This window comes from Enhydra lutris, unplaced genomic scaffold, assembly GCF_002288905.1.
Source record: "Enhydra lutris kenyoni isolate GAN:26980312 unplaced genomic scaffold, ASM228890v2 scaffoldscaffold58, whole genome shotgun sequence".
Lineage (NCBI taxonomy): Eukaryota > Metazoa > Chordata > Mammalia > Carnivora > Mustelidae > Enhydra > Enhydra lutris.
This window is the reverse complement of record NW_019154142.1, coordinates 14,900,239-14,925,976: the sequence shown is the minus strand read 5'-3', so window position 1 is coordinate 14,925,976 and position 25,738 is coordinate 14,900,239. Positions and strand designations below refer to the sequence as shown.

Genomic DNA, 25,738 nt, shown 5'->3' with positions numbered 1-25,738 from the left:
TGAGCAAAGTATGGGTGGCAAGGTCAGATTCCTTTGTGAGTTTTCGGTTAATAGTCATGGGATGACCTTTTTATCAGTGACTAGTTTATAATACACTGAAATAACATCCACAACCATGGAGTTCAGGTATCTTAGACTATCCCATTCCTCATTTCCAATGCAGACAAATATTTACATTTTAGTAAAGTTAGCATATTAAACTCATTGCATTTGAATGGTTGCTTGTCCGTTCCATGCTCCTAAGAGTCACAAGTGCACAGGAAGGATGGACACAAGCATACTGCTTCACCTGCCCTTTCTAATAATACCAATAACATAGGCAAATCTATCTAGACTTTTGATGATCCATATACTTTCCTAAAAGCTTGATTTCAAGGTATTTTCTATATTGTTGGTTTCCCTCTCAGTCACTCTTCTTTGCACTTGAGGCAGGCGTTTCCGGAAATTTCCACTCAGCATGATGTAGAGGAAAGGATTAATGCTGCTGCTGGCATAGCTGAAACAGATGGAGAGATAATAGCCTACATGGAAGGCCAGTGTGGGCTGATCCATCTGTAAATTCACCAGTTGTATCACGTGGTAGGGGGCAGCACTCAGGATAAAGACTGCCACCAACACCAGCACCATCTTTGTCAGCTTCATCACTCTCTCTTTTGGAACACTGGAGTTGTAACTACAAAGGAAACATTAGGATAGACAGAATATAAACAACCATAGAAATTGTGGGCAATGATTTCTTAGAACTTTTATCAACAGAGATGTAATGCAGTTACCATGTGCTCCCAGATATGTTGTGATGAGAAGAACAGATTTTGCTCCAAAACACAGATCTACAGTCTAACTGTGATACAATATCAGACAAATCCAGATTGGGAACATTCTATGAGATACTTGACCAGTACTCCTTAATACCCTTGAGGTCATGAAAAATAAGGAAAAATTAGGAAACTGTCATAGACCAGAGGAGACTGGGGAGATATGACAACCAAATGCAATATGGTATTCTGCATTGATTCCTAGACCAGCTAAAAGGACTTTAATGGAAAAACGAGAAATCCAAGAAGGGATAGAGTTTAGTTAGTAGTAATGTCCTAATGCAATATTCTTTGCTCTGACAAATGCATCATAGTAAGGTAGAATATTAATGGAGAAATGAAGTGAGGCATATATGGGAACTCTTGCTACTGTTTATGCCACTTTTCTATTGATTTAAAATGATTCCAAAATAAAAAATATTTCAAAATTCCCAAGTTTTATCATGTTATATTATATTTAGGCATTTAATAGAAATGTTCCAGGGACATAGTTGAAGCAGGTGAATAAGCCTGGGGAATAATATAAAAAAAGCACAGCAACTGAAAGTTGTTGTAAGGTAATGATTCCTCTGTAGTTTATCATAGTAGGCACCATCATTCCTCTAACTTCTTCCGTTTTGAGGGATAACTGGACAGTATGAGTTATGCTCTTTGCATTTCTGATAAAAGTGCTGTGCATTGACCATCAGTGAAAGCTTCTCAGGGGACAACTCAGGGAGAGTGCCTTACAGTTCAGTGTGACCGAAACTCTGGCAGATGCCTGGTTTGACACAACTTAAGCCCAAGGCAGCCTCATACTGATCCATTAACAACACAGAAATAAAACCTAGCCCACAGCAGGCAAAGAGAGCCATTACTGATGACTGGACTAAAAGGAAATGCAGTTCAGCCGTAATAGTAAGGGGCATGCAACACGTATGGGAGAGACCCCTGAAGTGTCAGGTTCTGGTGAACAGAGAACATTGCACTGCGGGGCACTAAAGGACCTCTTCTTTATAAGGCCACTGCTTTCAAGAGCAGAAGATGTAGTTGATATTCCTAACACATAGAAACAGACAAAAAGTTAGATAAGATGAGAATCAGAGAAATGGGCCTCAAAGGAAAGAACAGGACAAAGTCACAGAAAGAGAGCCAAATGAAATGGAGATAAGCAAAATGCCTGTTAGGGAATGTTAGGGAATTTAAAGTAATGGTCATAAAGATACTCAGTGGACTGGAGAAATTACTGAGAGTAAAAATACACTAGAGAAAATTAGTAGATTAGAGGTATGTGTGCTGGCAAAGTGAGCATAAAATAGTATAATAGAGGAAACAGAAGAATGGATCAGTGACCTGGAAGACGGAATAATGGAAAGCAATCAAGCTGAATAGGAGAGAAAAGAAAAAATTAAAAAATGAGAGTAGATTAAGGGAACTCAGCAACACAATCAAGCATAATAATATTTGCATCATAAGGATTCCAGAAAGAGAAGAGAGAGAAAAGGGGGCAGAAAATTTATTTGAAGAAATAATAGCTGAAAACTTTCCTAATTGGAGGAAGGAAAAAGACCCCTAGATCCAGGAGGCACAGAGAGCTCCCAATAATACCAACCTAAGGAGATCTGTAGCAAGTCACATAATAATTAGAGTGACAAGAAACAGTGATAAAGAATTTTAAAAGCAGCAAGAGAAAAGAAAGCATTTACAAACAAGGGAAACTCCATAAGGCTTTCAATTGATTTTGCAGGCAAGAAGTGAGTGGCATGATATTTTCAAAGTGCTGAAAGAAAAAAACCCTGCAAGCAAGAATGCTCTATTCAGCAAGGCTATCATTCAGAATAGAAGGAGAGATAAAGAGTTCCCTAGACAAGTAAAAGTTAAAGAAATTCATCACCTCTAAACCAACCTCAGAAGAAATATTGAAGGGAATTCTTTAAGTGGAGAGGAAAGACCATAAGCAGGAGTAAGAAAAGCAGAAAGCATGAAAGCAGCAAAAATAGGTATATCTATAAAAATCAGCCTAGGGATTCATAAGATAAAAGGATGTAAAGTATAACACCATATACCTAAGATATTGAGAGGAGGGAAATAAAAATTTAGTGCTTTTAGATCTAGGGTTCAAACTTAAGAGACCACAGACTAGTATATGCATAAAATGTCATATATAACCTAATTATAACCACAAATCAAAAACCAGTAATAGATTGGCACAATATAAAGAGAAAGGAATCCAGGTATATCACCAAAGCCATCAAACCATGAGAGAAGAGGGTAAGAGAGAAGAAAAAAAAGAACTACAAAAACAACCATAAAATAATTTTAAAAATGACAATATATACCTATCAATAATTAATTTTAATGCAAATGGACTAAATGCTCCAATCAAAGATAGGGTGACTGAATGGATAAACAAGTAAGACCCATCTATATGTGGCATACCAGAGACTCATTTCATTCCTAAAGACACATGCAGTTTGAAAGTGAAGGGATAGAAAACATTCATCATGCAAATGGAGGTTAAAAAAAAAAAAGCTGGGGTAGCATTACTTGTATTGGACAAAATAGACTTAAAAAAAAAAAGACTGTTCAAGAGACAAAGGATAGATACTACATAGTCATAGTCATAAAGGGAACAATCCAACAAGAACATATAACAATTGTAAATATTTATGGAAACAATATGGGAACACCCAAATACATAAAGCAGCTATAAACAAAAATGAACTAATACACTAATAGTAGGATATTTTAATACTCCACTTGTATCAATGGATAGATCAGATAGAAAATCAACAGGGAAATGGTAGCTTTGAATGACACATTGGACAAGATAGATCCAAGAGATATATTCACAACATTCCATTTGAAGAGTGGAATACACTTTCTTTCAAGTGCACATGGAACATTCTCCAAAATAGATCACATGATGGGCCACAAAACAAGTCCATATGCTATGAGACTAGAAATCAACCACAAGAAAAAAATCTGGAAAGAACACAAATACGTGGACATTTAATAACATGCTACTAAATGATGAATGGGTCAATCAAGAAATCAAAGAGGAAATTTAAAAAGGGACACAAATGAAAATGATAACAAAATGGTCCCAAATCCTTGGGATGCACCAAAAGCTGTTCTATGAGGGAAGTTTATAGCAATACAGGTGTACCTCAAAAAGCAAGAAAAATCTCAAATAAACATCCTACTCTTATATATAAAAAAGCTAGAACAAGAACAAACAAAACCCAAAATCAATAGAAGGAAATAAATAGTAAATAATATAGCAGAACAAATGAAACAGAAACAAACAAACAAAAAAACCCATAATAGAACAGATCAATGAAACCAAGAAATGATTCTGTGAGGAGATAAACAAAATTGATAAAACATTAGCGACACTCATTTAAAAAAAAAAAGGGCTCAAATAAAATCAGAAAGAGAAAAAAAATAACAATCAACATTACAGAAATGGAAAAGATAATAAGAAAATATTATGAAAAATTATATACCAACAAATTAGACAACCTGAAAGAAATGAATAAATTCCAAGGAACATATAATTTCCCAAAACTTAATCAGGAAGAAACAGAAAATTTGAAATGGACTGATTACCAGCAATGAATTAGTATCAAAAAACTCCCAACAAACGAAAGTCCAGATCAGAGGGCTTCACAGGTGAATTGTGCCAAACATTTAAAGAAGAGTTAATACCTGTTCTCAACCTATTCCAAAAAATAGAAGAGGAAGGAAGCTTATAGATTCATTGTTTGAGGTCAGCATGACCCTGATACCAAAACCAGATACAGACACTACAAAAAAAGAAACATAGGTCAATATCTATGATGAACACAGATGCAAAAATCCTCAACAAAATATTAGCAAACTGAATCCAACAGTACATTAAAATCATTCACCACAATTAAGCAGGATTATCCCTGGGATGTCCAAAAATAAACCCACAATTATATATATAGTCAATTAATCTTTGGCAAAAGAGGCAAGAATGTGCTATGGGAAAAAGACATTCTCTTCAACAAATGGTGTTGGGAAACTGGACAGCTACATGCAAAAGAATGAAACTGGGCCACTTTATCACACCATGAATAAAAATAAAGTCAAAATGGATTAAGGACCTAAATGTGAGATCTGAAACCACAAAAATCCCAGAAGAGAGCATAGGCAGTAATTTCTCTAACATCAGCCATGGCAAGATTTTTCTATCTAGGTCTTCTGAGGCAAGGGAAACAAAAGCAAAAATAAACTATTGGGACTATATCAAAATAAAAAGCTTCTTCACATCAAAAGAAACTATCAACAAAACAAAAGGACCACCTACTAAATGAGAGCAGGTATTTGCAATGACATACCATAATAGAATTACCATATGATCCAGTAATGTACCACTGGGTAATTACCCCCAAAATACAAAAACACTAATTTGAAAAAGATAGATGTAACTCTGTATTTATTGCAGCATTATTTATAATAGCCAAGATATGGAAGCAACTGCAGTGTCCATCGACAAACATAGATAAAGAATTTTATTCTTTTTTATGGCTGAGTAATATAATGGAATATTACTCAGCCATAAAAAAGAATAAAATTTTGTCATTTGCAACAACATGGATTGAGCTAGAGAGTATAATGCTGAAGGAACTAAGTTAGCCAGAGAAAGACAAATACCATATGATTTCACTCATACGTAGAAGAAACTAAACAAATGAAGAAAGCAAAAAAAAAAAAAAGAGAGACAAACAAAAAAATAGACTAAAACTAGAGAAGAAACTGGTTGGCAGAGGGATGTGAGTGGAGGGAAGGTTAAAATACGTGAAGTGGATTAAGAGGGGATTAATCAAGAGGAAGTTATGTGTGGGAAATCTAGTGATATTGTCTGTCCAAAATAAATACAGTAGTCCAGTCTAAGGACAAATTTTAATAATATTTTTAAAACCCAACATGTTATATATTCACTGACTCACTCAAACAACTTGGTATAGATAATTTCAAGTAGAAAATAATTTTTTAAAAAGATTTGTTTATTTTTAGAGAAAGAGAGAGCACATGTGCATGGGAGGGAGGGGCAGAGGGAGAGGGATGGAGAGAGAATACTTAGCAGACCCTACCCAACCCCCTACCCCTCAGTGAGCATGGAGCCCAGGCAGGGCTCTATCTCAGGACTCTGAGACCATGAGCTGAGTCAAAGTCAAGAGTCAGATGCTTAATGGACTGAGCCACCCAGGGCCCTCTAGAAAATAATTTAGATTTATTCACAGAGTTTTATAGACAAATATCTTTAACATTTCTTCCCAAGTCTATTGTCTTAGTAAGTCTTTGGCTTTACTTAGCACTAATTAATCTTGTCCTAGGTATTCACGTGTTAATGAGACCCCTATCCTCCAAATTAAAAATTTAAAACATAGAAGTTAGAAAGTTATACATGGCATCTAAGATATTCACGTATGTACACAACTCTGCAAAGTATACAAATAAAACATTTAAATAACATTGTTGATGACAAACATAAAGATATTCTTTAAATAGTATCGAGTTCTGTTTACATTTTTATGAAACCATACATCAGTGATTGCGACATTTATCACTGAGAGATCCTCAAATAACTGCTTCAGAACTTGTCCTGTTTTCAGAAATCGCTCATGTAGACATTAATGCCCATACGTCTAAATGTATGTTTCAAGTGATTGTTGTTTAAATTTCTGTTGTAGATGTCTTAGGATCTCTGAATTGTTCTTTCAACAAGTAAAGCAAAATAGGGTAAACACTTACCATCTGGCATCCTTATTCTGTTGATACATCTCCCAAGTATAGCATAAAATTAAAATATAGCACACCAAAATCAAGGGCAAAGGAAAAAAAAAAGTTGTTATCGTCAAGTAAAGTGTATACCTGTAAAATGAGAGAGAGAAAGAGAGAAGACATAACTGTCATATTCCCAATGCCAGGAACTTTTACAGTTTATGAGGCATGATTCTCTAATTTTTGTGGGCTTAAGATAAAAGTCCTTGGGGAAAAGTTAAGGATTTTTGTTTCTTTTACATAGAAAAAAATAAAATAAGATAAAAACAGAGGGGGGGGGGTAAACCATAAGAGACTCTTACCTATAGAGAACAAACAGGTTCACTGGAGGGGAGGTGGTGGGGAAGGTGGGGTAACTGGGGGATGGGCATTAAGGAGGGCTCTTGATGGAATGAGCACTGGGTGTTATTATGCAAATGATGATTCATTAAATTCTAGTCCTGAAACTAATATTACATTATATGTTAGCTAAGTTGAATTTAAAATCTTGAAAGAAAAAAAAAAAGCTCTTGCTTTCCATTGTCTGCTAGCAACAGTGCTTATCTCTTTTCTGGCCAAGCCCCAGGCTACGGAGTATGAACAGGAGAGAATATGTATTACCATGATCTTTTAGTGTTGTTAACAACAATAATGAACAGCAGGTAGCATTTATTATAGAGTAGGCACGGATATGAGTACTTTACATACTTTAAACCATTGAATCTCGGCAACCCCATGAGTGCAATTGCCATTAGTATTCTGTTACAGAGGAACAAACTAAGGCACAGTGGTGTGAAGTGGCTTGCCCAAGGTTATCCAGCTAGTTAGTAATGAGCATCTGGGTAGGATGAACACAGACAGACAGTGGAGCTGCACAACCCACGCTTGTAATCAAGGCTCCGGATGGCCTCTCAAAGGGCCTGTTGTGAAATAAGCCAGTCTTTTTCTCCATGCTCCCTCAGGGGAGATTTTCAGGTAGGCCAACTCCATTTCTGTACAGATGCCAGGTGTCCTCCTTTCTGGGAAGAAGCATGGCATTGGTGGAAGCAGGCAGCCCACGTTGGGTGGGTGTGGACAGGGTGACAGGGAGAGAGACCACCTGGGACCCGAGGGACTCTGAAAGCCGTACAGTGGTTCCAGTCTCAGTTCCCCATGAGAACTTAACTCTAGGAGGATCAACAGAGGCTAGAATTTCAGAATATCCTTTATGATAACCAACCAAAAGTAACAGAAGCAGGTTCTGGTGCAAAACTGTGAATCATTGTTATTTCTTTGGCAAAGGCTGAAGTCATACAGTCATCTCAGGTTGAGCTCCTCTTTTAGATATGTTGGGGTCCATATTAATGTATCAGCCACTGGTGATTAAATATCATTTCCCTTTAGATTGGTAGATGGCTTTTACCTGTAAGTGCAGCCAGTGCTGGTGGGGGAAATAATGAATAAACAATAAATCCTACTGATGTTGCAGTCCTCTGGAGATTTTCATTACTGGATTTGCAGCCTTGCAAGGGCCTCTACCACCATCTCTCTCAGGCTATGACTACATGATGCAAAAATCACTCATCTATTCAACAAGTGGTGTATGGGAAAAAGGAATCCTCCAGAATGACTTGAGATAATATATACAAAAAGCACCTAATAGAATATGTGGCACTTAGTAGGCCACCAGAAAATTTTAGTTATAGACTCCAAAGCTGTGTTCAAAATTTCAAATAAAATTTTTCATTTAATTTTTCTTTTCAAATTAAAATGTGAGAAGTCCCTGTGTTGGCTGCTATGTTAGCTGCTGAGTGCTGCTGTAACAAATTTCCACAAGCCGGATGGCTTGAAATAACAGAACTTTATTGTGTCCATTATGGTGACCAAAGTCTGAAACTAAGGTGTTGGCAGGGCTGGCTCCTTTTGGAAGCTCTGAGGGAGAATCGGTTCCATGCTTTTCCCCTCGCCTTTGATAGTTTTGGGCAGTCCTTGGTGTTATTTCACCTGTAGATGCATCACCCCAGTTTCTGCCTCAGTATCCACAAGCTTTCTCCTCTGTGAGTCCCTTCAAATCTCACTTCTCAGGAGGACACAAATCCCTGGATTTGGGCCTGGCTCTAATCCAGCATGACTTCATTTAATTTAATGATATCTGCAAAGACCCTATTTCTAAATAAGGTCACATTCACAGGTCCTGAGAATTAGGACTTGAGTATGTCTTTTTGGGAGGAACACCATTCAACCAAGCTCCAGTGGCATACCGATAAGGTCTGAGTCTTAGTAACTCCTAGACCCTTTTGGAAATTTTGCCTCTGCCTTGATTTTTGTGTTTCTGTTGTACCTGGTTGCCATGGACCTTTAAAATCCATACTTAAATATATTTTTGTCCACTGAAGCTACATAATTAAACTCCAAATCTTTTTCTAAATCTTACCCTCCCCTTAAAATCAAACTACCAACCTGATTGCGGAGAGCAGAAAAGTAAGCGGGGAGACTGCCCCTTGGAGGGTCCCCAAGGACACTCTGCACGGCTGCTCACACATTGACAAGGAGGATGAAGCACTCCACAACTTAATTCAACTCTATTTTTCTTAAGTTTTAACAACCTACCGGAGTACATCGTCAGGGGATGTTAAATCAAAAGCACAACTCTCCACGCCGTCTTTAAATTTGATGACCTTCGAGTAGACCCAGACAGGCAACGCCAGAATGAAGGAAGCTGCCCAAAGGCCCAAATTGATGCGGATGGTCTTGTACCTCGTTCTCCAACTTGTAAGTCGAAATGGTTGGACGAGAGCCAAGTACCTGCAAAGCCCGTTAAGAAGGGTTTAGGAACAATCAATAAAAGCACTGAGCTCCAAGGATGAAAGGTTCATGACAAGAGTAAATTATTAGTATTATTATCCTCCCTGAAGCACACCTCTATCAGGGTAGAAGAAAGTTATATTTTTTAAGAGCTGGCTGGTACCTGTAGAGAAAACAACTCCTGACCCCGCAAGTCTGAATAAACCACTCACTGAAATAGCTGTCGTTTCCACGAACACACTGATAATGGTGAAATTTAGCCCTGTGCAAACTCTCTCTCTACAAAGGTGCTTCCCATGCAGGCTAGGCTCTGAAAAACTTTGTCTCTGAGTGGGGGTTTCCTCCAGGAGGGAGAGGCCCCCTTTACTGACGCGGAGGCAGGAAGGAGGCAAGTGCTCTGGCTGGTAGGAGAATCCTTTGGCAGGATGGGGCTCTGGCCCACTGAGACAGACATTTTGCCCAGATGGCTTTCCAGTGGGGGACCCAGGCTCCTGGAGGTTCAGTTCACAGAAATCACAGTGAGGATACACAAACGTGACTAGTGCAGACAATGCAAATGCCTCAAGACACTTAGGCTGGAGCCCAGAGAGGGGATGTGGGCTAATTTCATAGGGAAAGGGGTTTTCTTTCTTCTCTTTTTTTCTTTTCCGCATTTCTGATTCAGAAAAAAAGGATAATCATGAATTAAACGTGAAGTCCTGACATACCATATATATTTGGTTCTCTAGGAAATCCAAGAAGAATTTTTCAGACCCAACTGAAAACTAAAGAGGCTAGACCCAGAAGGAAGAATGTTTGTGAACGTGCACTTCTGCTGGAGGTGCTGGTGTTGGAAGGCAGTATTTGTAGACATTACATTAATGTAAAATATGTTTTGATGGTCATTTAATGTTTGTAGAGCTACTTAAGGAAGATTTATAAAAATAAAATTCTTTTCCCCTGTTCTTTCAATTTTGCATAAAAGGCAGGACTTTCTAAGGGATACTTAGTTAAGGGACCCTTTGGCATAAAGGGAGACTCTTGTGGCCCATGGTACCTTAGCCACTCCTCCTCCTGCATACGGCACCTTCATTACCTGTGGCTAAGGAAAGAAGGACTCCTCCCCCCACCCCCTTGCTGGGGAAGGGAATGAAGCAGTGATTGTACAGATGCCCAGCCATCATTCTGTCTGGAATTAAAGGGTGATGGAGTCATGGCATCAATAGATTAGGGAATCTTCTCTGATTGTATCCTCACCCCAACACCTTCCTTCCTCCAGCTGAGAACCCCTCCCTGGTTTTCCATTGCCTTTCAGATAAAATTCAGAATTCTTACCATTGCTTGCAAAGACTTTCTTCACCTGCTACTGCCTGTCCCTCAGGCTGTAGCTTGTGTCAGTCTCTCCCTGGCCTCCCTTCAAGCTCTCTTCCCTTTCAGGGCCAGGTGCATGCTGTCCTACCTGCCTGGCTCCCTCTGATTGCTCTTGCTCTTCCTTTGAGTCTCTATGTAACAGTCTGTGTCTCAGAGAAGCCTGACCACTCACTCTATACAAGGGCCCATGACTATATATGCAGATTGTAGGGGAACTCTCTTTCCCTTCCTAGTACCTATCATTGTGTGGAAATACAGATTCACCTATGTGACTCTTCACTTAATGTCTGTCTACATCTCAGGAGTGGAAGCCCCATGAAGGAAGGAACCTTGACTGTTAGTTTAATGCTGCTGAATCTCCTATATCCAGCATAGGTCCTGGCCTATAGTCATACTCAAATATTTGCTGAATGAGTGAATAAATGAATAGGGGATTTGGCTTCTGCTTACTGACTTTTGAAGTTCTAGAGAATTTATTTACAAAAGTAGTCTAGGCAGCTTTCATTTGGAGGTATATGTTTTTAATATTTTGGATGTTTACAGAACTTTTTTGGTATTGATTTGGAGGTAGGCACCCACTTTTGAAACACTACACATACATGTAGATATTACTTACCAGAGAAAGAGGGATGAAAATGATCAGAAACACTTGAAACTTGGGCTCTATTGAATTCACAATTAAAACGACTTAATGTATAAGCAATAAGGCTTGCTGATGGCACTGACATGGTTATGGCCTTGCAAAGAGAAGTACATTTCTTTTTACAAAATTGCAGATATTGGGGCGCCTGGGTGGCTCAGTGGATTAAGCCGCTGCCTTCGGCTCAGGTCATGATCTCAGGATCCTGGGATCGAGCCCCGCATCGGGCTCTCTGCTCAGTAGGGAGCCTGCTTCCTCCTCTCTCTCTGCCTGCCTCTCTGCCTGCTTGTGATCTCTCTCTGTCAGATAAATAAATAAAATCTTTAAAAAAAAAAACAAAACAAAATTGCAGATATTGTTGAAGTTTTATGCATGTAGTACAGTTGGAACTTGAAGAAATGCTGAAGAGGAAAAGGTTCAGTTTTATAGAAACTTCATTTTTCTCTGGTTATAGAATCCAGTGAGGGCAGAGAGAAGGATAAGGGTCTTAGTGTCTTAATTCTGAAGTAAAATTTTAGCATAGTGTGTCCACTAGATTTAAAAAAAAAATGAAATTCAGGTGTATAAGACAAACATGCACATGTACACATTCACTCACAGTAAAAGAACCTGTGAGCCTTAGGAAATGTGTACAGCTGGTCTGTTCCAATGCGGACAATGTCCGTTCTCTTTATTTGTGTAAGAGGTTTACAGAAGAGGTATTATTTCCCTTCTTTAAAGAAAAAGCCAATACTCTCCTGCTTTCAGGGTTTAGGGTTTCAAGAAATTTTATTATCTCTGAGAATGGCATTACAGTTGGTAAGACTTGTACTTAAGTTTCTTACTGTGGGCCTGCCCTGTGCAGAGCCCTCTCCCTGTGTTGGGATGCTGGCAGGCTCACCAGCCTTTACTGAAGACACTTTCAGCCTTGGCTGGCATCAGCTGAACTAACCAGACCTACACAGTACATTGATTTTAAAAATGCAGTGTTAATTATAAATTGAGAAACACACTCTATATTTTGAGAATTCTTTTACAGGAAAGCAACAGGTTATAAAAAGTACATTGAACATCACCATCATTATTCATGTCTGAATAATAATGACTCAGTGAATGATTTCTTTAAACCTTGCTATTCCTTTGTTAATTCATGTGAAAAACTGCTCATCACTTCTCCACCCCAAAGGCACATGTGGAAGGGTAAAAGAGGCAGAGTTGAGGAAGGAGTCACAGATGGACCCAGGGAATTTTAACATAGCCCTCAAGACTGAGAGTCATTCATTCATCAATATTTTCTGAGCACCCCTGTGCCAGGCACCGTCACACAGATACTTGCGATGTATTAATGATCAAAGACCCTGCCTTTGTGGAATTTACTTTTGAGGGGCAGGGGAAGCTGAACAATAAACAGTACACACATACATGCACACACAAAGTAAATTAAACTATGTGATATATTGGCAACAAGGGAGAAAGATAAAGTAGATCGGGGTGGGGCGGTTAAGTGTGCTGGCTTGGGGTAGGGATGGGAAGATGGATGGAGATTTTATGTGGGTTGTTCTCTGAGACAATTCCCGTTATGCAAAATACTGTGTCTTTAGGGCTTGTTTCTATTTGGAGAAAGCTGCTAAGACCTAGTCTGGAGGTCCTAACTTCTGAATGATGCAGGGACATCCTAGTTTGCCTGCTTCCCACAGAGGCCAGTTAAGGAGGTAATTACTAGCAACCTGACCTCTCTAGAGACAGCTTGGTCCTGGACTGGGCTCCACCACTCACTGGCTTTACAAGTACCCACCATCACTATCGTCTCCTTTAATAACATTAGTTTACATTGTTGGTGAATATGGTTGTGGTACATTCCAGGTCACAGTCAAAGGCACTTCTAATTATGTAAAATGGTAGCATTTGCATTAACCAGTCATAACAAGGGGTATAAAAATTGTAAAGTATGGTCTTCCTGGTACTGGAACATCTCTTTATAGCTATTCAGGAGCCCAGATCTATTCCCCAGATTCCTTCAAGCTGCTAGGTGATCACAGGAGTCTGTGAGATATTGAACATACCAGTGAGATATTGAACATACCAGAAAGAGCCCTGAACAGAGTGAGGAGACCTACTTTAGTTCTCAACTCTGCCACTGACTTGCCAAGTGCCTTCAGAAAAGCCCCTCACTTCTTGGGACCTCAGCTTCCTTATTGCAAGAACGATGCACTCATTCTGGCTTCCAACCTTTCATGATTTCCAGATATTTTTTTTAAATCTTGTAGTGAATTATAAATAAAACTAAAGTTAAAAAGAATGATTTTCAAAAAGGAGATTTTAGTGTCTTAAGTTTTCCATTAAAAAATATATTTCTATGAAAGTTGGGAAGAAGATTTTTAAGTTCTCCAGTGAAACTAGCAAAGGAAGAGGAACTTGGCTGTTACAAACCAGCACCAATGTTGCTTAAGTTGGGATGACAGTGGGAAATAACAGGCACTTCTGAATTATGTTAAGCTATTTCAAAGTTTCTTTACTTACCTGTCCACACTCATCACAGTCATGATGGCGCTACAGGCAAACTGGTTGCAGGTATCCAGTGACGTGATAATGGTGCAGAGGGGCCCCCCAAACACCCACTCTCCTCCCCGGGCCCATTGATGAATAAGAAAAGGCATTCCAATGATGTGAACCAGATCAGCTACAGCCAGGTTGCAGATATAAATGTCAGGAATGGTTTTTTTCCTGGACCTGAAAGAAAAGCATGGAAACTGAGGATTGGCATTGACAGTATGCACCTTCTTCAATTTATGCCACCTGTTGCAAATTGTTAATTGTCAAAATGAATTTTAAAAAGAAGTTAAAGGAACACCTACCCAAATGCACATACAAATGCTTACTCTTGTGCATATTTAAACATTCTGAACTGTATATGTAATAACTAACTTTGGTAGCTTAAAAATATGGCCACAAAGTCTCTGATACTGCTTTTGAAAGGTGGAACCTAGTTCCGTCACTTTGAGGGTGGTTGGGCTCAGTAACCCACTTTTCACACATGGAATTTGGTGGAAATGACAATGTGTGACATAGAACATAAAGGCATTATAGGGTTCCTCCTTGCTCTCCTTTGGATCACTTTCTCAGGGGTAGCCAGCCGCCATCTTGGGAAGATACTCAAGCAACTCTTTGGGGACGTCCACATGGAGAGGCCCACATGCTGTCAACAGCCAGCACCAGTCTTCCTGGTGTGTGAGTGAGCTACTTTGGAAGTAGATGCTCCTGTTGCCTTGGAGAGGACTGTAATTGCAGCTTGGTGAGAGACTCCAAGCAGGAACCCCCCAGTTAAGTTGTTCCTGGATTCTCACCCCTTGAAATGGTGTGAGATAATAAATGTTTATTGTTTTAAGCCACTAAGTTTTGGAGGTAGTTTCTACATAGCAATAAATTATACCAACTTGAAGCTTACTCCAGAGAAAGGCTAAGTCCTTGCTTATGCCTATCACCAAAGATAGCAGAACAGCGAAAACAAATGGTTTCCATCATATAATGCATTTTTTTTCCCCCACTGAAGTGGAAGTCAATCCTAACAGGTCATTGCTAAAGAAATTTCAACCTTTACTTAGAAATATCCTAAGAAACTTTAAACCCACTAGCAAAGACTATAAATTAAGATGTCAAAATCCAGACAATGTAGAGAAGAAATCTGAAAAGGGTAAACTGGTAGAGGCAGGGAGGATGATCTCATGGCTTCTGCTGAGGGGAGTGATTTCAATGCTACCTAGATATGGCACTCTTCTTCATAGGCAGAAGAATTTCCCAAGAGCAGAAATTTAAATTAAAAATTTACTTGGTCCCTATGTTCAAGGAGTTGGGACATACAACAATAAACAGGTAACATCTTTATCTGGGAGATGCTATTCCTTAATTCAACAGATATTTTATTGAATACCAATTATAGGTCAAGCATAATATTGTGTTCTGGGGCAGCAAAGCTAAATAATCTATAAACCAGAGCATCAAAGAGTTTGTACTGTAGATACATCTAGATACATGATCCCGCAGGGCGATGAGAGAAAGCTAGAGCAAGCACAGGGAGCACACAAAACAGGCCTCTGTCCCTCCCTTGGGGACAGTCGAAGCAGTTTTCTTGGCAGAAGTGGCATCTGAACTGAGGACAAATAAGACTTTTAAGAGCACATAAAAAATTAGCCTTAAGTTTATGTTATGTCACAGTTGCTAGTTCAGGGCTTTGCTCCTCGCTTGGAGGCTAGTGTGTGTCTTTATTATTCATTGGCTGAAAATTCTACAGCCCGTGAATTTTATTTCTAAGCCAGTGAATCCTCCTGTGAGACTAGTCAGCGAGGATATTTTACCCAGGCCCTGGCAAGTCCACGTTGTGTGGGAAGTTACTGCCGTTGAGTACTTGACTCAGCAACCCCACTCTGGGCGTTGTCGATGCCACTATAAATTATGTTGACTCCTTGTCCCCAGCAGGTGGTGACTCATATCAGAAAGACCCAAACTGAGAAGAGATTTGAGGAAAAGATCTTGTTGTCAACCAGAAGAACAGCCAAGGATTGTCCTTGGTCTCTCATCCTCTCTGTTTTCTCCAGGCCTGTGGCAATGGGAGATGGGCAGGGATGAAGGAGGATAGATAGACCCTAGAGGTCAGGTAGAAAAATTTCCACATTAAAAAACAAAAAACAAAAAACAAAGCAAAAACACCACAAAAACTCCCATAAATCTTAGCCTATAAGCAGATGTTATTTCCATTTGAATTGGGATATAAACGGTAAGTACTTGCTTAGGGTCTAATTGCAGCAATTAGATTCACGGCCCTTGCTCTTCTCCAGACAGGACCCATCATTTACTGATAATGAATTATGGTAATTCCATTGTTGAGGACAGTACAGGCCATTAACTGGCAATTAAAAAAATTAAAATGATATTCTGTATAGAAAAGGAGAATTCTGAAGCAAAAGATGATCTGGGCATAAGATAATAGGGCAACAAAAATAACATATTATGTCTATTACTGCTTTCTTTACTCAAAGTGACAGCATAGAAATTAAAACACAAATAAAGAGAAATTGTAAAATCTCTGCCTATATAACTTGCATTCTTTTTTTAGGTCTAATTTATCTCCAGATTTTCCATTGCCAGGCTTTATTAGACTTCTGTCTTTCATGACTCAAACATTTAAAATAAAAAATGTAGACTAGTGTGATCATTTTAGCAAACATGTTTTCCATATGGTTAACATGGCCATATCTAATGTTCGCTAATTTGGAGAATGATAAAACAAATTACGGTTTTCCTCATTACCCTGCAATAAATTATATAGTTGTTATAAATCATAGTTTGCAAGGATATTTAATCAAAAGGGAAACATACTGATTCAGTAAAAAATTCCTAATTATGTATATAGCATACATTTATGTAACATCTAAATAATGTACGTCAACATGTGTTTAAAAACATGTTGCAATCATATATCAATTGGTTACAGTGATTACCTATTGGGTAATAGTAATAGGACTGATTTTGACTTTAAAATTTTTTCTATTAAGGGGCGCCTGGGTGGCTTAGGCTCAGTTTAAAGCCTTTGCCTTCAGCTCAGGTCATGATCCAGGGTCCTGGGATCTAGCCCCGCATCGGGCTCTCTGCTCAGCAGGGAGCCTGCCTCCCCCTCCTTCTCTCTCTGTTTGCCTCTCTGCCTACTTGTGATCTCTGTCTGTCAAATAAATAAATAAAAATATTTAAAAAAAATTTTTTTCTATTAAAACTGTGTTTACATTTTGCAGTCAGAAATGAGAATATATGCTATGGATTAAAGAAAACTGCTGAAACATATAATACCACACATGCAGGAGGCCGTTTTGCTGGTCAGTTTGCTCTCAAATCCATTCCCCACCTTCTCCAGCTGTGTTCCTAGGTGTCCTTGCCAACTGGTTTTTGGTTGCTTTTGTCCAATAGGAAGCACTACTGGGGGGAAACTGGAAGATGGAGGAGAGGAGAGGCCAGGGCAATTCCTTGTTCTTTCTACTGTTGGCATCTCTGGGCAGTGGCTGCATTCCATTCATGATTCCACCTTCATCCCGTAGTCCCTGTTCCATGGCCCCAGACCCCATTCTGGCTGTAGCTCCCACTAAGCAGCCCAGACTCCTGAGGTCCGTAAAACCACCTGCCTCTTTTTCTCCATCCAGCTCAGGGCCAGGAGAAGGGAAGTGGTGTTGGGGTGGGAGATGGTGGTAGGACAGAGTAGAAGCTTTCTGCTTTTGTGTATCTCTGGGTTTCCTTACCAGCCCCCGTTAGGTTTTTAGCTCTAATTGAATTAAATTCCTATTGTGAACCAACCAACCCCAATGGATTAGTAGTGATTTTTGGAGCACACTGTGCTGGAAAGAATTCTTCATCTTCACCCAGGCACTACTTACAGGACAAACCTGTGCTCATATTGGAGATGATTGGCATGGATGGGAGAGTTTAGGGTCAAGGGACATATTTGTTAGCCTTGTTCTAGATACATAGTGTAATACAGTTGAAAGAGAAACTGCCTGGGAATTCCATTTTCATTTCTATGCCCTCATAGTGTCCTTGGGCAAGGCATTCAACCCCTTTAGATTCCAGAGTTGTCTTGGTGCACTTGGTGCACCGTCGCAAGGAGTGCAGAACTTTCCATTTCAGGTGAAAAGTTCTGCAGTATCTAAAACATAGGGTATGTATGCAGCAAGGGTATGGTCTATCCCAGCAAGAGCTTACGTATGACTGATACTCTGAGAATGGCTGAGGGCTGGGTCAGAGGGAGCCAGTAGTTATGATTTAAGCTGGCTTGGAGAAAGGTAGAAGTCTTGTTCTAAGTATTTCCCCTCCCCATCTGTCTTAGCAACTGGCCTCCCACCATCAGATTAAAGCATTGACCCTCTTGTAATCTCTGTATAAAATGTAGACACATTGGGAGGGTTTAAAGTAAGGTGTTTTAGTAATTCATGATTTAGTGTGAATTTGTTGACTTTATAGGGAGTTGAGGTTAGGGAATGATGGAACAAGGACTTTTTATTTATCAGGAAGAAGGGCATCCCTTAGAGTCTTTGCCCACATGAAGCTGTCTGTTAGTAGACAGGTGAATGATGTGTTCAGGAGGTAGGGGTGAGGGACTGGTGGAGAAGAACATCCTTCCCTTTGTGGAAGTAGCTTCCCAGGGCCCACTGAGACTGTGGAACATAGTTATGTAATAGGGTTAAGTTCACTAGTCTCTCTCTGAAGAATAAAAGGGAGAAATGATTATATTATAATTGGCCCAATTTCCCTCCTACATTTTCTAATCTAGCTTCCTTTTGACTAGCTGTGAATTTAATGTGTGACAGACTAGTAATGATCTGGCCTCACTACTTTATAGTCACCTTCCTAATGCACAAATTGCTTCTTACTCTTAAAAATAGCCACACAGAACCTCTTATTCTGGAAACTCCGTCTTCCTCAAATCTGCTTTTTTTCATACATGTTTCTAGTTTTCCTGTGCAAAGTTATGAGTTAGTTCATTGCTTTCTTCCCAGTATCACTAATGATCTTACTGATTTTAGTTCTATTCATTTTCTGAGATAAATATTCATCATAAATAGGAAAGTCCCTAAATCTTTAAATGTATCTATTTCTCCTTATTTTTAGTGTAGTTTTAGTATTCTAATTAGGCCACCCATCTGTTAAGAAGGCAACAAGTAAAAGATCATGGCAAGACATGATGAAAATATTAATAACAAATTGCCTTAAAATTTTTGGAGAGCAATTAAAAAAAAAGTGTTAGATTAATTCCAAGCCAAAAAAGAAATTAAAATTAATTTGCTTCCACATGACTTTTAAAAGATGAATACATTTTTGGAGAGCAATTTGCAAAGAAAAATATTAAAGTCCTAGTAATGAAAGTTAAAATTAAGTTGCTTCCAAATGTTTTTTGTGAGACTAAAAGATTCATCTTAAATGCTCCGTTAACATATATCTTCTCACATATTATCTATGAAATGGTAATGATACAAAGAAAGGACAGATTTTTTACAGTCATTGCAAATAAATTGGTCAGTATGATGGCACAGGTTTTCTTTTTTCTAGTTAAATGGTTATTTGTTTTATGCTGAGAATCTGTTTCCAGGAATTACAGCTCAGTATCGACTTTTGGAAGAGTTCATACTCCACATTTCTTCTTTTTTTTCCAGCTTTGTCTCTAGATGGGTAGATAGGGTCAGACCATTATCTATTGGTGTAATTTGAGGGGAACCAAGAATTTTCTCTGTCCCCATATACCTCTTCAACAACTTTTCACAGTGTCTGAAATTTAACATTGAAGAGTCTTTGCATATAAATGTTGCCTGTAAAAAATGCAACCAGTTCTGCAAAGAACTCGATTTCTCCCCAGTGAGGCCAAGAGGTATGCTACATGTATCTCTAGGAGAGGACAACAAAAATACCAAGAAGTATGAGGGAAAGATGGAAGGAGAAGTGGGCAGGAGCAATAGGCAAATAAGAGAGAGCTAGAAACATTCTCATGTTTCTGACTATTAACCCTCTACTTGGTATTATTTCCTCCTTGAGCCTTCCTGAGAATATCTGATTACCTCATGAGTTCCTCCTGGAACTCATTATTTTAGCCATCTTTTTTTTTTTTTTTCCACTTGATTGTTCCTAATGTCTTATATTATTTTTAAATTTTTTGTGTTTAAATCTTTTTTTAAAAAGATTTTTATTTATTTATTTGACAGAGAGAGAGAGACAGCAAGAGAGGGAACACAAGCAGGGAGAGTGGGAGAGGGAGAAGCAGGCTTCCTGCCAAGCAGGGAGCCTGATGTGGGGCTGGATCCCAGGACCCTGGGATCATGACCTGAGCCAAAGGCAGACGCTTAACAACTGAGCCACCCAGGCACCCCGATTATGTGTTTAAATCTTATCTTTTCCACTAAATGGGAACTTTTTAGAGTCAGATGCTGCCACATTTCTTTGGTATTTTCATAACCCTTGGTGCTGGGCTTGCAATAGGTATTAGTAATACATACTGTGTTGAACTACTTCTAGCACTTAAAAAAATTAATGTAAAATGCTTGATATTCCAGAAACCAATATTGCACCATATGTTAATTACCTAAAATTAAAAAAAAAAATGCTTGATGTTCACAAATGACTTTACAGGATACAATACAAAATGCCTTGAATTCATTGACAGTAAAATTCTCATACATTAAATAAATCTTCAGTAATGGATGGTATAAAAAATGCCATTCATAATGCTACACTTAACTGCAGAGATAATGACAATAAAAATTTGAAAGTGGGCATGCTGATGAGAAACCACCTGGGGAAAGTGACCAGTTATGAGCTTTCTCAGGGAGGGTGAGTGTCATCTCCATCACCATCATGATGGCTGCTCTTGTTCTTAATTGCTTCTGTGACGATTCTTTTATCCACATGGTAGATGCAGCCATCTTTCTAGTTTTGATGATTTTTTAAAAATGATTTTTATTTATTTATTTGAGAAAGCAGGCAGGGAGGAGCAGTGGAAAAAGCAGGCTCCCACTGAGCAGGGAGCCCAATGTGGGGTTCTATTCCAGGACTCTGGGATCATGACCTGAGTGGTAGGCAGATGCTTAACTGACTGAGCTACCCAAGTGCCCCAATTTGCTTGTTTTTATTAGTGTGGAGAAAATAGCCTGGGATTTACAATCATGGGATCTGAGTTCAATTCCAGGACTATCACGTTCTAGCTGTGTGATGCTGGACAAGTTATTCTCTCTCCTAAGTCTCTTTTCCTAAATGGGTATAATAATAGTACTGCTCTTTTGAGGATTAAATGAGATTGCAACTCTGCTTTGTAAGTATAATATGACACACAAAAGACTGTTGTAGTTATGTGTTAATGTTCACCTACTAGGAGGTACTCTCAACTGTGTTTTCTTATATAGAAGCATGGATGAAATTTTCTTTAATGATTTCTCTAATTATAAGCATGATTAGAGACTAGGGCAATAAAATTTAAGATCTTATGTTGATTAAAACAAGTAAAGCGTAAATGTAAAAATTATCAGGATAGCAAAGATATCAAGCAGTGATGGGGCACACTGACTCTGCACACTAACTCTGAACCCATAGGAAACAAGTAAATCTATTATTATTTTCCAGGTTGAGCTTTATGCTGTGGAGAGGTTGAGAGGTTGGAGGGAATTACCTGAATGAGGTGGGAGATGTGAAACAAAGGCAGGAGGTGTTGGGAGCAGATGGCTCTCAGTTTGGCCTATATGGGGCTGGTCTATACTGAGGGGAACAGCTCACTCTTGGTGACTGCCCGAATCTTTGGGTGATCAAGTGGAGTCTCTCTCTTGCCCAAATGAGTGCAAAATAATCTCTTAAGCAACTGGGGGGGGGGGGGACAGAATTTTTGTTTTTTTAAAAAATAAATATAGAAATTCCATCTTTATTGGCTGTATAACCATCTCTGAGCTGTACACAGGATAAATCCTGTTGTCGAAAGTTGAAAATAAAATGGTTGTGTTGTAGTTTTACTCCATGCTTGGGCTCCAGCTCTGGAGATTCTGAATTAATTAGTCTAGGATGAAACTATGTATTAGGATTTTTGAAAGCTCCCCAGGTAATCCTATATGGGGCTAAGATTGAGAATCATGGCTCTAAAAATTCACCAACCCAGCAGGAAGCATTGTTTCTGTCTTTTAATTTTGAGTTTTGCAACTCAGATGTTACTTAATACATGATGCAAATATCTGTAGAACCTTCTTTAATGCTCTTAACCAAATCTTTCCAAAAACCGATTTCATTAAGAAAAATCCTATAGAGGGAAAAGGATTCATTTAGTGAGTATGGAACGTGCCTAAATTATGGAAAACAATAGAAGCTCTTACCGTATTATAGTGAATACAATGAGGACATTGCCAACCAGCCCCATTGAACAGATAATCCCAATCATAGAAGGGAGGATGATTGTATCCACAATTCTGAGGGTTTGATAAGCAGACTCTTTATTGCAGGATTTGTTCAAAAGTTCAGCAGAGGTGTTCCAACAGGATGAGTGAAGTGAATTCATTGTTTATGAACTTCCAGTGGTTAAAGCTGTGAAAGGATAAGAAGTGATTTATTTAATGAGTTTTTTAAGCAGTTCCACAAACATAACATTTCTTTAACTTAATTGAAAAAAGTATTTATCGGGGCCTTCTTTGTACCAATAACCCACGCAACTTAAGATTCCAGGTGAATATGACTGTTCCCTGTCCATAATGGCCTCACAGATTTTCAAAGGGGATATGTAAACAGTAGGTTACAGAACAGTGTACTGTGATAATATGCATATGTTACCACACCTTATTGTACATTCTTTGAACACTGCTGATACTTACTCAGTACACACTGGTACTGGTCATCTACAGCTGGTATCTGTTCTTATTTGTCTGTGTGTCTACTAGTATTGACTAGAACCCCTGCAACACTTACACTGTTAAACATCTCTTCTCTGTCTACGGTAAAGTGCATGGGGACACCAACTCTAATTATTTGGGAATGGAATGCAGTAAGACTTCCTGAGATGATTCCTGGGCTATCTTAAAGGATGAATAAGAGTCAGCACATTAGGGGTAACTGGGTGGTTCAGTTGGTGGATTGTCTGACTCTTGATCTTGGCTCAGGTCATGAGATCAAGCCCTGTGTTGGGCTCTGTGCTAGGTATGGAGCCTCTTTAAGATTTTCTTTCTTGGGGCGCCTGGGTGGCTCAGTGGGTTAAGCCGCTGCCTTCGGCTCAGGTCATGATCTCAGGGTCCTGGAATCGAGTCCCACATCGGGCTCTCAGCTCAGCAGGGAGCCTGTTTCCCTCTCCCTCTCTCTCTGCCTGCCTCTCTGCCTACTTGTGATCTCTGTCAAATAAATAAATAAAACCTTTAAAAAAAAAAAGATTTTCTTTCTTCGTCTCCCTCTGCACCCACCCCACCCCCAGCTCTCTCTTCCTCTCAATAAATAAATAAATAAATAAAAGAAATGGATACATTAAAAAAAGAGCTCAGTAAAGGACAATGCGGGAAGGAAAAAGTATCGTAGCCAGGGGAGTACCACATACGAAGTATAATTATGGCACAGGAAAAGTGTGCTAAAAAAACAAGTAAAGAAACAAAATGAAATAGATCTGGAAAATTATTTGCTTGACAAAGACACTTAGAAGTGTCATCTAAGTCTTGTTTCTGGTAATGGTAAATTGGGTAACTCAGATTAACACTCCCATTGAAAGCAATATAATATGCTGGACAAAAGTTTATATGTATATGTATGAATATGTGTATGTGTGTGTATACAGCAGTTTAAAAATGTTCAAGATCTGACCAGTGTTGGATGAGATCCTGTAACTGGGAGGTAAGCAGAATATTAAAGCACCAAGGCTGTCTTTATCCAGAAGGCACGTATTGTTGCCACAGCTGTTTGAGCTCTGGTTCCATGTCTGTAATCGTGTCCAGAGAGAGGTCAAGACCCACAGCTTACAAAGGTGGAAGATTTTGCAGAAGAATGCTTCTTCTGAGCTGGAGCCCCAGACATTACATCCTCAGGTATGGATGTACTGGATTTAGATTATTCTCTCCTACCTCTGCCACCACTGGGAACTGCTCAGATGGTTGCCTTGCTATCTTTGCAATGGAGGAGAAAATGGATCTCCGGGGTTGTGGCTTCCAGACACCCTTTGTTAGGAGGGTCCAGAAGAATCCTCTCTCAGATATGTACTCTGAGTACTTGAGTTAGCCCAGGGACTCTCAGGACTTGAATTTAGCCTGATATTGTCCAGGAGTATGAGGCCCCTAGTACTGGGCAGATGCAAATGCAAATTCTTTTTGAAGGGGAAAACAGTTATCCCAAGGCCCCAGGGAACTCTCAAAATATTTTTTGAGGTTAATGGCCAGCAAGCAGTCAAAGATATAAGCATTACTTATATACTGCTTGAAATGGATTAGACTTAAAGGTAAGACCCTAAATTGTAAAACTACAAGAAGAAAATGCACGGAAAAAGCGCCTCAACACTGGTCTTGACAACAAGTTTTTTGGAAATGATACCAGAAGTGCAAGGAACAAGAGCAAAAATAAGTAAATGAGACTACATCAAAATAACAAGCTTCTGAGCAGCAAAAGAAACTATCAGCAAAATGAAAAGGCAACATATGGAATGGCAGAAAATATTTGCAAACATTTCATCTGATAAGCAGTTTTTATCAAAAAAATAAGGAACTCATACAACCCAGTAGTAAGACACAGATAGTACAATTAAAAAATGGACAAAGGATTTGAATAGACGCCTTTCCAAAGAAGACATCTGAATGGCCAATAAACACATGAAAAGATGCTCAACATCACTAATCATCAGGGAAATGCAAATTAAAACCACAGTGAGATCACCTCACACTTGTTAAAATGGCTAAAATAAAAAAGACAAGAAATAACAAGTGTTGGTGAGGATGTGGAGGAAAGGGAATTTTTTTGCACTATTGGAAGAAATGTAAATTAGTACAGCCACTATTGGAAACAATATGGAGTTTCCTTACTAAATTAGAAAAAGAATTACCATAAGATCCAGCAATCACAATCCTGTGTATATATCTGAAGGAAAGGAAATCAGTATCTCAAAGAGATATCTGTATTCCCATGTTTATGGTATGATTATTTGCAATTGACAAGATATGGAAACAACCTAATGGATGAATGAAGTAAACACCAGACACACACACACACACACACACACACACACACAGGAATATTATTCAGCCATGAAAAAGAAGGAAATCCTGCTTTTTGTGACAACATGGATGGAATTTGAGAGTATTATGCTAAGTGAAATAAGTCAGACAGAGAAAGGCAAATACGATATGTTCTCATTTATATATGGAACTTAAAAAAGCTGAACTCATAGAAACAGAATGATGGCCAATGGTAGTAGAAAGAGGCAATGGGGAGTTGCTGTTTAATGGGTATACAGTTTTAGTTGTGCAAGATGAAAAAGTGCTAGAGGTCTGCTGTATTACATTGTGCTTATTCAATATTCAACACTACCATTCATTTAAAAACTTGTTAAAAGGATTGGTACCTCAATAATAAAAAATGTATGTGAAAGGACAAAATGGATATTTGAAAAATGGGGCAGAGTGACTATTTCATTTTCTAGATGGAATAATTCAGTCAGTGGCCTATTGGTAAAATATATTAACAAAAAATAAAAGGTAACATGGAAATTGGGAAAAAAGATATTATTAAGATAGCCAAAAAGGCAAGTCTCACAGTATATTTCTAAGACATACAACCAACAAAAGGCTCTTGTTCTGAATATTAGAACCAATTAGAAAAATATAGACAACTCAGCAGAAAAATGGCTATACACTTCAACAGGCAATTACAAAACAGG

The 25,738-nt window shown here is 38.7% G+C and overlaps 1 protein-coding gene across 1 annotated transcript; it reads right to left on the bottom strand.

Moving 5' to 3' along the window:
• Positions 1–357: 357 nt before the first annotated feature.
• LOC111158339 (melanin concentrating hormone receptor 2) lies at positions 358–22,399 on the bottom strand. Its single transcript, XM_022520317.1, has 5 exons — positions 22,218–22,399; positions 13,861–14,070; positions 9,177–9,371; positions 6,579–6,698; positions 358–673 (listed from the first exon to the last, which is right to left on the bottom strand). Exons 1-5 carry the CDS (start codon positions 22,397–22,399, stop codon positions 358–360), a joined length of 1,023 nt encoding a protein of 340 aa, XP_022376025.1.
• Between the last annotated feature and the right edge of the window lie 3,339 nt (positions 22,400–25,738).

Coding starts and splice junctions, on each gene's coding strand:
- LOC111158339 (XM_022520317.1), bottom strand. CDS start 22,399: ATGAATTCACTTCACTCATCCTGTTGGAACACCTCTGCTGAACTTTTG. Junction 9,372..13,860: donor ACTGTGATGAGTGTGGACAG/GTAAGTAAAGAA, acceptor CGGGCTTTGCAG/GTACTTGGCTCTCGTCCAAC. Junction 674..6,578: donor CAGAATAAGGATGCCAGATG/GTAAGTGTTTAC, acceptor TTTCCTTTGTAG/TTACAACTCCAGTGTTCCAA.